General features: G+C 59.5%; 1 protein-coding gene across 1 annotated transcript; it reads right to left on the reverse strand.

The window, feature by feature from the left end:
• Positions 1-1,087: 1,087 nt before the first annotated feature.
• LOC102384730 (short transient receptor potential channel 2-like) lies at positions 1,088-13,415 on the reverse strand. The gene is given in 13 exon segments (XM_014526279.1): positions 1,088-1,436; positions 1,975-2,105; positions 2,267-2,336; positions 3,900-4,027; positions 4,730-4,922; positions 5,667-5,759; positions 7,370-7,553; positions 7,556-7,582; positions 8,818-8,992; positions 10,092-10,256; positions 10,710-10,934; positions 12,047-12,756; positions 13,343-13,415. Coding segments are annotated over 13 exon segments (2,523 nt in total).
• Positions 13,416-13,770: the final 355 nt, after the last annotated feature.

The raw sequence follows: 13,770 nt of genomic DNA on the forward strand, positions 1-13,770 counted from the left end.
TGCAGGGGCCTGGCTGGATGCAGGTGGGTGTTAAATGGGAGCAAGAAGGTCACTCTGGGTCCTGATCCAAACCCACACGGCCAAGAAAAAGCCCCCGGCTGGACTCCTGCCCCAGGGGGAATTTCTGGAGCAGTCAGAGGGGAAGCAAAGCAAACCACAGTCCCACTGGGACTGGGATAGGTGGGCCTGAGACCCAAGGACCGTGGGGCTGGGTCCTGGCAGCAGGAGTTGCTCAGAGCAGGATGGCATGTTGGGGGCAGGGGCAGCAAGAGCAATCACAACCTGCTCAGAGATATGCCCAGGGCGGGGGGCGCAGGTGTATGCCTGGAGGGCTCGAGGGCTCCTTGCTGTCCCACTCCCAGGGGAAACAGGCGGTAGAGGCTGCACACCGCTCAGCGGGAGCCTGTCTGCCTCCAACCTGGGTCAGAGGAGAGGAAAACTCCAGGTTCTCGGGGGACTCCCCTCTCCCACCCTCCTCCTGGGGCAGACAGGTCTGGCCTGACCCAGAGGCAGGACCCCCAGTCTAGCAGCTATTTGGGCATCCTGGTAAGACATATTTACATTCAATCTACTGGGCCTCAGTCTCTGCCCACTGCCGGCCAAACTACACAGGCCCATGCCATGGCAAACCCTTGCCATCAATGAAATCACTGGCCTCGTTCCACCGAGGTGGCCGCTTTTCTCTAAGGGGTTGGAGGACGATGTGCTGGGGGAGTGGGTCTGTCTCCAAGGGAGGTATTTGCTCAAGGGTCTATTGGTGCATCTCAGGGGCACTGTTCAGAGCCTGCCAGGCCTTGGCACAGACATGGGAACAGAGGCAAAGCAGCCACTCTGGGTAACCCCTCCCTGGCTGCTGCTCCTATTGGGAACATCCCTGGGCCATCAGCCCTGTCCCTACCCCTAGCTGCCCATGAGGAAGTGGCTACTAGCCTCTAGCTTGCTGCTCCTTATGCCTGACCCGGGGGAAGGTGCCTCTCGTGCCTCTGGCTGCACCGGGGTGGGGTGCTGCTGTCATCGCTTTGCTCTGTGCTACTACACAAGCTTGGAGGGACCCGCTGACAGCTCCTGGGCATGGCTGGGAGCGGGCTCAGCTTCCCCCATCCTCCTGCGGGAAGGGAGCCGGAGGCCCTGGCTCTCCTGCTTGGCTGTCCTCCCCAGGCAGTGTTGTGTCCTCGGGGCAGGTGTCCCCGGTGCTGGGAGCCCTGTCCTGGTGCACCATCACCTTGACAGGCGAGGCCTCCCCAGAGCCAGGCGCATCCTGGCTGAGCTTGTGGAGGGTGTCACGGACCCTGCGGATGTAGCCGTGCAGCATGCTGGCCGCGGCTGGGGGGCTGGCGTGGGTGCGGCTGGCAGCCAGCCCATCCCTCAGGTGCTCCACCTCTGCGTGCAGGCATAGCATGGACTTGTTCAGCTCCGTGATGTGGTTACCCAGGTCTGTCGGCAAGGGAGAGGTGCGGGGACCCTGGGGACCCACAGCATCATCTCAGTACATGGGCCAAGTGCAGCCTGGGGCATCTGCCCCACCATCACACCCAGGGCAGGGCTGGCATCAGCTCTAGCCAAATCAGCCTGGAGTCACCCTGTTGGCTCCAGCAGCATGGCTCTTGCTTTGCCCAGCTGCAGCTGGCAGCTGTGAGGGGAGCACACTGGGCCCACCTTCCCATGCCATCGACCCCAGGGCAGTGCGAGCCTGGATGAAAAGCAGGAAGCTCCATCTCTGCCATATCACACCCCCCTGCTACCCCTGAACTGAGTGATCAACCCACGGCCCAGCGCAGCCTCTGCCACCGGGGCTAACGGAGCAATTGCACCAAGTAGCAGCAGCAGAAGGTTGTTACCCTCTGGTGAACCAGTTGCTACAAGGGGACCCAGAACATGCTCCCTGCTTTCCCCCTGCCTTCAGACCTGTGTTGGGAGGTCCCAGCCAGGCACTCCCTGCCCTGGGGGCAGATGGCGGCAGGGGATGGGTTAGCTTTCCTCCTGCTCTCTTCAAACTCCCGCCTGGCCGTGTCGATGTAGCGCTGCACCAAGGCCTTGAGCACCTGCAGCCTGTAGGAGCCACGGCTCTCTCCCTGCAGGATGGTGTCGGCCAGGGCTGAGGTAGCCTGGGGCGAGGAGGGGGAAGAGGAATCGCACAGGCACCAGGGAACGGTGCTGCTTACCCTTCACCCAGCCCCGCAGAACAGCCTCGCACCCAACGGCACTTCTCCCAACGGCCTCACAGCCCACGCAGCTCCTCCCTGCCGCTGTGTTGTAGGACACTTACAGCGGTGGGGATGGAGGGGCAGTCCTGCTGCTTCTTGGCTTTGCAGCAGCAAACGAACTGGATGACGCCCCTGGGGAAGACAGGAGAGCGTGGGCTACAAGGGGCCAGGCAGAAGCAGAGCCGGCCCTGCAAAACCCACGCTGGAGCCCACAGCCAGGTCCAAGCCCTTCCAACACCTGGGCCTGCTGCCTGGGATTGGCCCATTGGAAAGATGAGCCCATTTCATGGCACCGGGAGCCAAACAGCTCCAGAATTCAGGGGGGTTGTCTCCCATGCTGTATGCCAGCTCTCTGCGGTGCGCCCACCAGTGGTTTTATCCCTGGATTCACTCAATATATTACCTTATCAAGGCACAGAGCAAGGAGTGATTTGATTGCAATGGGCAGGTGTCTCCAGGGACAGAAAAAGATGCCAGAGGCCAGGAATTTCTGTAATCCGCTAAGGAACAGGCAGAACAAGAGCCAGTGGCTGGATGTGAAACCAGGCAAATTCAAATGAGAAATAAAGGCGCCCGTTTGTAAGGAGCCAAGCCCCAGGGCATCCCTTCACACCCCCCAGGCCATGCTGGCTGCCCCTCTCCTGTCTGGCAGTCCTGCTTTAGCCAGACACAAGATCCCAGGCTCAGCGTGGAGGGACTGCTGCGACGTGCACTGGCTGGCATGGTGCAGAGCGTCAGGCCTGGTGATCTAGTGATCCCTCTGGGCCGTGAGGTCTGTGAGCCAGCTCCCCGCGAACGCCTGGCCGGTGGGAGCACACTGAGTCCCCTTCCCTCTCTGCTCCAGAGACCTCGTCAAGCGATGGGGATTTCTGTCTAAACAGCTGGCGTTTCCCAGTTGCAGAAAGTCTCTTTTCTTGCAAGTCATGGGAAAGGTTTTTAGAAATCTTCAGACTGTCAAACTAGAGAGACAGACAGAAATGCTAATTATCTTCAGGGTGGGGTCTTTTTTAATTTTCCATTGACATTCTCTGCTTATTTTTCCTTTTGTCCCAAACTGGGGGAGGGAGAAAAAGGGAAGATTCAGTATTTTCAGTCTTATTTGTGTTTGTTTTCTGGCTTTCATTCGTTGTACCAAAATCTGAAAACTTCTAACCCTTCCCTCCCAAACCTTTCCTGTCATTTGGAAGAAAAAAGCTTAGTGCCATATTCATTCACATCTCACACTCACCTTTTGGCTGAAAAATGACCCACTGAAAATTGGGGGGTGCTTTAAATAAAAAAAAACAAACTGTTTCTGAATAGTTTGGATAAAAGCCAATGTTTTTTTTCTCTTCGTTCTGCCTTCCCAGAACAAGGCGCATAACTTTTTGGGAAGGGTGTGTGGTATGCGAATAAACACGGCATTGTTTTTTGGAAAGCCCCTGAGGGCTGTCCTTGCAAAGCCTCTCTCCCTGCAGCACAGAGAAAAAGGGCTAGTGGACAGATGGTCTGGTGATGCAGCCATGGGGCGAAGAGCCAGTAGCTCTGGGTTCAGTTGTCAGTGGTGGCTGTGGGGACCTTGGGCAAGTCCTTCCCTCCTCGTGCATCTCAGCTCCTGTCTGCAAAGCGGGGCCTTGCTGGTCTCTGTCTCCCAGGGGGTGGGTGAGCTGATAGAGGTGCCTCGTGCCCTGAGACAGGTGGGGGCCCTGGCATTACCTGGCCGTGTACAAGAGGGACTTGGGGGTGGGAATGACGTTGAAGGGCACAGGCAGCATCAGGCCCTCCTGGAAGTAGGACAGGTAGAGCTCGGAGCGGGCAAACTTCCACTCCACGTCGGCATCATCCTGCAACACAAGCCGGGGGGGCAGCTCAGAGCCGTGGGGTCGTGCCAGCCTTACAGGCATGTACAGGAGTTCCCCAGCTGGCCTGCGCTCACCCCCTTCCCTGGGTCACTGAGCATGGCCCTGGCATTGGGCAGCCTGTCCTGCCTTGCATGCTGGTAGTGTACAGGGAGTGAAGCATGGGGCTGGGTGGCAGGGGGCGGGCACTGGGACATGAGCGGGGCAGGGGGAATCCCCCCTGGAAAAGAAGGAGGCAGACACAGGGGTCCTGACCCCACTCCCAGGGTGCAGACTTCTCATCAGTGCAAATACTGGATTGGCAAGGCTAGGTCTGCCACGTGCCCACCTGGCATAAACCTCCAAGGGATCCTTGTCTGAGGGGAGCCAGTGACTGTTCCCCACCGTGCCGGAGGGGTTTAACTTACAGATGGGACCAGCAGGGCCAAAGGCCGGGGGTCTGCCCCGGACAGAGGTGTGGTATCTGGGCCCCCTGGGTTTCACCCTGACTGTGCCTCTGTGACAGAGAAATGCAGCTGGCTCTGGGGTGGCATATACTGGTGGTCTGTGCTATGCACAGTACGGATTCTGCCTGGAGGGGTGAGTGGGATGAGACAGCTTCTACCAGCCTTGCCCCATCCGCTCAGGAGGGCTCGCTCCCGGCTGGTCCCCTCCCGCACCATGGGCCGGGCTCCTAACGGGGCTGACCTCGATCTTCCGGAAGGAGTTGGTGATCATAGCAATGAGCACGTTGAGGAGGATGATGACCACAACGATGGTGAAGATGCCGTAAAGCGCCCGGCCCACAAACTGGGCCACGAGGACCCGGGGCATGTCCACCACGCGGTGTTCTTCCATGCCGAACATGGTCCAGAACAGGAACGGGAACGTCTCGTTGAAGCTGCCGCAGAGCGGGTAGGGGGTTACCAGGGGGATGTGAGCTCAGCGCGGGCCTGATCCGGCTCGGAGCTACAGTAGGCACAGGACCATCGACCCCCGCGAGTCTGGGGCCCCGCAGAGCCGTGCCCGCACCCGCACACCTAGTCTACTGGGAAGACCCTTCCAACCCCAACCCTCCCACCTGACTCTGAGAGATCCTCCTCTCTACTGGAAGGACACCCTGCTGGGGGAAAGCCCTGGCGTTCTGGACTTTAGACCTACGTCCTCTCATTTCCTGTCTACACTGATCCGTGACCGGGGTGTGCCCGTGTGCTCTGGGGCCAGCGGTGTGCATTGGCTTGGGGACCTCTCCTCCCTTCCCCGGTGCTTGCTTCCAGGATGGGTTATAGGCAGGAGTGCTCTCCCCACCAAGCAAACCCAGCCCAGCTCTCTCACGACAGGCTCTCCCTCCCTCTCACCCCCAGCAGCACCTTCCTGACCCTGCTGTGGCCCGAATCCAGCTTCCTTAACCACGGGTGACTAGCTCCATACACGTTACTCCAGCCATGGCCACAGAAGGACCTGGTGCAATGGCACTAACGCTGCCCTCTCTCTGCTGGACATGCCTGAGACTGTGCTGGCCTTTCCCTTTCCTTTCTGCATTTCCCAGGCCCCGTGGCCTGCCCTGTGGCTCCAATCCGTGGAGAACTGTCTGCCCGTCCCCACCAGACCCTGGGTGCAGAGGCAGGGCTGGGGATGGTCGTACTTGCCCAGCCGCTCGGACTCCTGGTAGTGCACGTAGATGTTGTTGAGCCCGCACAGGAAAGCAGTGAGGATGATCATCAGGATGAACATGAACCTGCAAGGGGAGGCCAGGGAACGGCATCAGAGGGCAGGGAGCCCCGGGCTGGGCAGGCTGCAATGCAAAGGGCATTCATTTCTCGGTCCCCCAGCAGGAAGCCAGCTGAGACTGGGCCCTGGAGGCTGCATTGCTTCCCTGTGCAGGGGGCCATGCCACTGGGCAGTCGGGCTCCAGCTGGGGCTGGGCTTCGGTCTGGGACAATGCTGCCTGCAGGCAGGGAGCAGCCTGTACCATGGGTTTGTCTAGCATCTAGCACTGGGAGGGTGCCCTCTCCAGGGCCTCTGTGACCTTATGCAGCCTGCATCCCATGCCCAGCCCTGCAGTCTGAGCCCACATGTTCAGGGGGGCAAAGCACCCACGGTGGGGGCAAAGGGGGGGCTCACTGACTTCAGTGAGGCTTGGACAGGGGTAGCAATGCAGCAGCGTAGCCCAGCCGCTCCCTGGGTCTTGTCCCCAACTCCCTGGCCTGTCCCTTCCCCTCCTTGTGCCCTGGATCTATAACCTTTGACCTTTATAAGGGTCTTTGGCAAGGCGGGGGTTGCCTTTCTTGGTAGTTGGGACAGGATCTGACCCTGCGGCTGCAACACCCGAGCACTGGCCGTCCCAGTGCTCAGCTCTGGGCTGTTACAGGTGCTCTGGGTTTCTGCCCTGTTATTTGGGCGAGGGTGTGGGGGGGACCCGTGGGGCAGCACACACAGGGGCTGGGCACGCTGGCCGAGGGGGCTGCTCCTGCATCCCCGTCTTGCATTTTTCCCGCAGAGCTAAGAGCTTTTATCACGACTGCTGTTACTGCAGCGCCACGGCTGCCCTCGGCTTAGCGCTGAAGCAGCTGCTGTCTCAGGCTCATGCCCAGGATGAGGATTGCTGAGATTTGTCTCAACACACGGCCAGCATCCCCTCCTGCTCCTGGGCACTCCTGGGCAGATCCACGGCTGGATACACGGACTCGCCCTGACGCCTCGTGGCAGGCAGGGGGAATGCTCTGGCTCAGGAGGATACGCAAGCTCTCAGCATTTTGCTGTGGTAGGATCATTGCACGTCACCGATAAATGTCCCTGCAGTGGTATCACCAGCCGACACAGCCGGCAACGGGGGCTCAGGGCAGGGAACAGACTGAGCCTGGGATATCTTGGCTGATTTCCCACATAACCTGCCGGGAGGGATGGCCGGGAGTGTTTTGGGGGGAGCATGCAGCGCACTGGGGCACGAGAGGGGAGGGAGGGAGATGTGAGGTCATCTGTGCTAGACAATCTCTCTGAACACAGGCTGTAGGGATATGGGATAGATGGGGACTTCGGGGTCCCTCGGTCTCCCCACAAGAGGCAGAAGTACCGAGGGAACAGGGTGGCCCATGGGGCTGGGTACTGATGGAGAGTCTGTAGATGTGAGCCCAGGCCTGGCTGGGAGTCATCAGAGTCATGCCCCGGGAATGAGCCTCAGCCCCGTCGTTCTTGCACAGGAAGCACAGTCCTGGTTGTACTCCTTGGCCCCTGTGTTAGCAAGAGTGACGTGAGTGGAGGCAGCTGCCGTCCCAGACCAGGGGCTGCTGGACAGGGCTGGGGGCGGCACGTCCCCCCGGGGAGCGGCTGGAGCCCCAGCAGCAGCACTGCGGGAGCTCGCCGGCCTTGGTGAAGTAGTAGCACTCGGGCGAGGAGGGGGCGTCCCAGCAGCGGTACCGGCCCGGCACGGAGACCAGCACCCGCAGCACGAAGGAGGCCGGGTACATGCTGAGCGTGACGATGTCCAGGAAGCTCCACCAGCCGAGCAGGTAGCTGCGCAGCCCTTCGATCACACCTCCTTGCACTCGCACCAGAAGGAGCCTGGCGGGGCGAGGGGATGGGCAGGAGCAAGGGGGCCCTTGTGCCTGGCACCTCTCCAGGGACTGAATTCAGGCTCTGGCGAGGGCTGGGCTCAGGTCCCCCACTGATAACCAGCCTCCCTCTGGTGTGAGTCTGCCCGGGCTGGAAACTCCTTGGGACAGAGACTGCTTCTGACTCGGGGCCTGTATAGCATCCCGCGGGGCCTGGGGGATACGTCGAGGCACAGGACTGGCAGGGACCAGCTGGGGGAGCGAGCACAGCCCCTGCTGGGGCCAGGACCCCAGTCCATGATCTACCGTGGAGGCCTCCCTATGGCCACAACGACGCCCTTTCCAGCAGGCTCAGAAACAAAATCATTGCCACCCGGGCAGGGAAAGTCCACCAGGTCCAGTGCTGGTCCTCACTGGAGGTCTCCGACCCTATTAACCCAGCTCACCGGACTCTAGAGAAGTGAGAGCTTCCCCCAGAGAGAATTAATTACTGGCTCCCTGCTTGAAAAGGGACGTCAGCCACCCGAGGCTGAGGAAAGGCAGGTCATCAAAACCATACAAAAAAGGGGAGGCGAGGGCTTGTACTGCTCTGATTTAAACGTAATGTTTGCCCACTCCTACCCCAGTGTAAGTGGGTGAAGGTACTGGAACTGTTAGACCAATATGGGAATGGACAGATGGACCAGTTATATCGGTGCCTCTTATACCGGTATAATTTACTGCTGGTCTATCTGCTACTTGTGTCCACACCCGCAATCCCCACTGGCTCACAAGACCCCTCGTACACAGCTCACCCTTCGTGATTTCTCTTCTCCCAAGTGCCAGGACCCTGCTACTTGGGGTGACGCTGCCACTGGAGGTGACTTGCCTGAAACCTCTGCCTCAGGCCCCAGTGGCGAGGCCTTCTCTGGGGACCTACCTCTTTCCAGGGGATCATTAGCTCTTGGCCCGTGGCTGGCTCTGGTGTAACTAGCTGCCTTTGCCTCATCCCACGGGTGGGTTCCCGTACGGAAACCACCGTCCCCACTGCCCCTGTACGGACACGTCTGACGCCAGGAACTGCCTGGGCCCTGGAGACTAAATCCCATCTCAGCTCCAGAATCAGCCCCAACCGGAGGCAACAAGCACTGGACCTGAGCGCCATCAGAGCCCTGCTAGGCTCCTGGGGCAGGCTCCTGCCAGCGCCCCTCACTGCCAGGTTGCTGGAGCTCTGGACCCTGCCAGGGCTCCCTCCCCGTGACCTACCTGCCACCCAGACCATGTGCCAGGAGTTGCCCCACAAGGTCCGGCTCCGGCCCAGGAAGTCTTTGTGCTTGCGCTCCAGCACCACGGGCTCCAGCAGCGGGAAGACCAGGAACCAGAGGTACGAGGCAGAGGGCAGGAGGAACTTGATCACGGGGATCTTCAGCATTTTGCCCACCTGATGGGAGAAACTTTGTCTCGCCTGGAGCAAAACTCAAGGCCATTTGGCTGCATGGTCAGGGCCCACCAGGCAGCAGGGACTTAAACGGGAGCAAGCGCTTAGGAGCAGACCTCAGTCTCCATGAGGATTCGGTCCAGCAGACCTCCAGCTCGGGTGCATGAAGGGAGAATTCATCCATTATCAGGCAAAAAGGGGCTGCAGCACCCCCTGGTCTGTGTAAAACAGAGTGCAGAGCTGCCCTGAGCTAGCACAGGTTGGAGCCGGAGCTAAAAGGACCTTGATTTTAAAAGTGCTCAGGACACAATCCACTCCCAGCCCCAGCAAGCAGGTTTAATGGCCAGGTGCAGCTGGTGCTCAAAGTCCACACTTCGGTTTCACTCCCAGTTTGCCCAGCCTCAACATCCAGCTGTTGGACCTCGTTGGATTTGTGTCACCTGGAGGAACAAGCTCATCATCCCAATTGTGCTCCTGTGGGAGAGGATCCCATCATCCCTCCATCCTCTCTCGGTCAAACCGAGCTCTTGCAGTCTCTAGCTATGAGCCTCAGTCTCCCTACGCCATTCTTTCTTTCCCTTCTCTGAGGCTGCTCCAACCTACAGTGGCGCAAGGCTGCGGGAAGCCCACACCTGGGTGCAGCGATCCAGCAGCAGCTGTGCCAGAGCCTGCTCGCATTGGGTGTCCCCCTTCATACAGCCAAGGACAGCATTAAGTCTTGGACCACTGCCTTGTCCCTGGGGGCTCCCCGGCAGCTGGTAGCCATCATTGCCCCTCAGCCTCTCTCTGAATGCACCGAGAAGGGGCAAGAGCCTGGTGGAGACCAAATGCATGGGGGTAATTGCACATACATATGTGCGCACACACACATACATACATACACATGCATGATTTGTTCAGCTCCAGGAAGGGAGATCATTAGAAGTGCCAGTAGGTTTTTATGGGAGACAGGTATTACCAGGCCGGGTCTTTCTGGGGGTCCTTTTGTCTGGAAGGGCCAGAGTCAGGTGTTTTGGAGGCAGCTGTAAGAAGCTGGCAGCAGGGTGGTGCAGGAAACCTTCTTCCCTGAGCCCCCTTTTCCCTTTGCAGCAAGGCCACTTACCCGGGACTTGGGAGCAACCCAGCAGAGCGGGCACAGGATGGGCATGGTGAGGAAGATGGAGCAGGAGACAAAGAGCTTCCAGAGGGTGTTGCTGCCACGCCAGCCGGACAGGTTCCCGCACCAGATGGATGACAGCGCTTGCTGACAGATGGGGTGGGCGACAAACTGGGCCAAGATGAGAGAAGGGGATCAGAGGGTCAGTACCAGCAGCCCTCACGGTGACCCATCGCTTCCCCCTCTTGCTAGGCAAACACTGCTCCCAGGAACATACAGGAGCTCTCTCAGGATGCACAGGGGGCCTTCGCCTACCAGCAAAATGCAGCTGACTCTGGGGTGCAGCACACTCCCATGCCCACACTGGGGTGAGAGCATGAAGCAGAAGTTCATCTCAGATCCCAGCGGCTGCTGCAGGGTGGAGTTTAGGGAGGTTGAATCAAAAAGAGCACATTGGAACCAGGACGCCAAGGTTTATGTCCTGACCCCAGCCAGAAGCACCCAGAGTTCATTAATGATCCCTCATTAGAAGGGACCCCTGCAACACCCTGGTGGGGAGCTTCCCTAGTGCTGGCTCAAGGGGGACTGCAACCCTCCTAGCTCTGACGCCTGCCCGGCACTCACCCTCTTCTGGTCGTAATGGACGGCCAGGTGGAGCCGGGCCAGGTTGGGGATGCCCTCCTTGAAGGCCTGGCTGCCCAGACCGTCCTCCTCGCTGCCCAGACCCTCCTCCTCACTGCTGTCCCCCAGGTCGTTGAGCATGGCCGCCACCTCGCTCCGGTTGCGGCACATCCCCAGCAGCTCGAAGGCGAACTCCTGGCTCAGCTGCTCCAGGCGCAGGTACTCGGGCTGCGGGAGGAAGAGCACGGCCTAGAGGAACGCCTGGGAGCCCTATCTTGTAACAACCTGAATGCACAATGATGGGACCCCAGCACCAAAGGCAGATGATTCAGCAGAGGAACTCACTGCTGCAGGCGCTGAGATGCTGAGACTCGCCCAATGCAGCACCACATGCACATGAGCCAAGACTCTTACAGCAACGTCGGGAGTAAACCTACCAGCGTGACAGCTGCATTTGGAGGTGGTCACACAGGGACAACAGTCCCACGACCTGCAAGCACCTATCAGGCAGCTTTTCCTCTCGAAGGATGGGTGCAAGGTTCCTAAAACTGCTACTATGAACACTAAATTATAACCCTCATTTAACACTTTTGTAACCGTAACATGCTGGGGTGCACGCCTGTGAGGTGTTGCAAGGTCACTACCTGGTTAAAACTGAGCAAGCACCTACAGATTTTGTCAGAGCATGGGCATTGTTAATGGTTGTGGGGAAAAAATGAACAGAGAGGAAGGGTATGTGATAAGAGAGGTCTGCAGGGAGGGGTGGTTATGGTATGGGTATGTGTATGCATACATTTTCAAAAATGCCCAATAGTAAGAAATCAGTGATGTAAGTAGTCTGTAAGTAGCCAGCAGCATTAAGTGTAGCAGCATGAATAATGCAGATGAAAAAAAGACAGGTGTAGAAATAGTTTGGGAACAACAGGACATTGTACCACTGCACTACTGGATCATTGCACTACTGGAATACACGCCTGAACATCCCAGCGAGACCCTGAACTGTCGTTTGGGGAATTTAGTGTTGGTGCTTGTCATTTATGGTCAGCTGCTCTGAGCCTTTCTGCACAGAGCAGGATATAAGCTAAATAAAAATAATAGTAACACCTCCATGCTGCCCACCCTGGGCATAATGTGTGGGGTCCTGTGTGCCCCCTGCCTGGCTCACACAGGGTAGGGACCAGAAAGGAGTCCAGGATGGTGCTGAGCCCCCTGGGTCCAAGCCCAGAGCTCCTGGAATAGTTTCACCCTCCGATACGCCCTGGCTCCCTGCTGCCCCGGAGAGCTGCGGCCCAGGAGAGAACCAGGACGGATGGAGACCTGGGAGCCGGCAAGTGCCTGACCTTGAACTCGGGCTCCTTGTGAGAGAAGTGCTTGAGCTCGCGACTGAGCTTGAAGGCAGCAAGCATGGCATCCTCGCTGGCAACCGAGAGGTAGGCGCGGCTGGCGAGGCCCTTATAGGTGCTGATGCGGGAGAGGGAGCACTTGAGCAGGTCGTACTGGCGGGCGCTGGGGCACTCCAGGCAGGGGCAGGAGACGCGGTGGGGGTGGGAGATGGTGTGTCCTTTCTGCATCAGCATGTCCACGATCTCGTAGAGGTCCTTCTCGCAGGCCAGGGTGAGCGGCATCACGCCGGGCGCGAAGCAGGAGGCGTCGATGGTGTTGTCAAAGAAGGCCAGCGAGAAGGACCTGAGGTCCATCTTGAGCCCCTTCTCCTGGTTCAGCCGGTCCAGCAGCAGCTTGACCACGCGGGGCTGGTTGGTGTCCACGGCCACCAGCAGGGCCTCGTGGACCTGGCGGAAGTCGAATTTGACGTAGCGCAGCAAGGACTTGGCCACTTCCTCCCCGCCCGCACGGATGGCCAGGTTGAGGGCTTCCCGCCATGCCCGGTCCTCGGTCTCGTCCAGCTGCCGCAGGATGCCATCGCCCACCTGCAGCAGCTGCTGCACCAGGGGCAGGTTCCCGTCCTGGATGGCGCCGAGCAGCCCCCGCGGGAACTTCAGCTTCCTGGTGCCGATCTCCCTCCAGTTGGGCTGCTGCTGGGGAAGCAGAGCTGGTCGGGTTAGGAGAGACCCTCCACTTCATCCCCCTGCCCACCCCGACCTGCTTTCAACCACCTCTAAGGAAGAGTCTGACATCTCCCATCCCCCTTAGATAGCCCATCCCAAGGCTTCGCCAGGGCTACAAAGCGTCTCCGGTCATCCTGGCCGGGGGCTGAGCCTGCCCCAGGGCCTGTGACCACTCAGCGAACCGCACGCCTTGCTGTCCCACCGCACGCCGGCAGAGAGGACCTAGGAGTCCTGGATCCCAGCTCCTCCGTCCCTCCAGGAGAGGGGCTGGATTCAGTCCTGCCATGTTGCTGGCTGTCATTCAGGGTCCAGGTCTCCTCCTCCACGGCAGCCCCTCAGGGTCTCGCTGTCCTGGTCACTGCTGAGCCGTGGCTCAGAGGCAGCCGGAGGCAACTGGCTCCAGCACACAAGCAGGGCAAGGCCCAACCTGAGGGCCCATCATTCCTTCCTCCCCGTCGGGGCTCAGAAGCAGCTGCTCCCAGCTTGACAGGAGCAGCTCAGTGCCAGAGACTCGTTTCCTCCTGGCTAATTAACTCCCCTGGCATCTCCATCAGGCGCACTTGAACTCACAGCTTGCAACACCAGCTTGCAAGGGGCTGGAGGCAGCAAGGCTGGCTACAAAGGGATAAGCAGGGGTTGCCATGCTCAGGAACCACAGTGCAGAGGGGTCCTCCAAGGGCTGCTCTACAGGGAGGATAACAACCCCCTCCTGCAGCCAGAGAGTGGAGCCCCCTCTCTGGCTCACAGGGCAGGGCTTTGCTGTGGGGATGATGCTCAGCTTGCTGGGGAGCGCTGTCCGTGGCCGGGGTGGTCACACCTTACCCACAACGCCCAGGTGCAGGGGCCGGTCCCTGGTGCACAGAGCTTGGTGGAGGGCTGTTATCCAGGGTCCCTCGGAGCCAGGAGACCTGGGCTCCTGGGTGGGAGGGGGCAGGGACCTTGAGAAATCTGCATAGAAGTGGGGCAAAATTTTGAAGGTGCCCCCCTGCGCACAACCA

This window comes from Alligator sinensis, unplaced genomic scaffold, assembly GCF_000455745.1.
Source record: "Alligator sinensis unplaced genomic scaffold, ASM45574v1 scaffold1381_1, whole genome shotgun sequence".
Classification (NCBI taxonomy): Eukaryota; Metazoa; Chordata; order Crocodylia; family Alligatoridae; genus Alligator; species Alligator sinensis.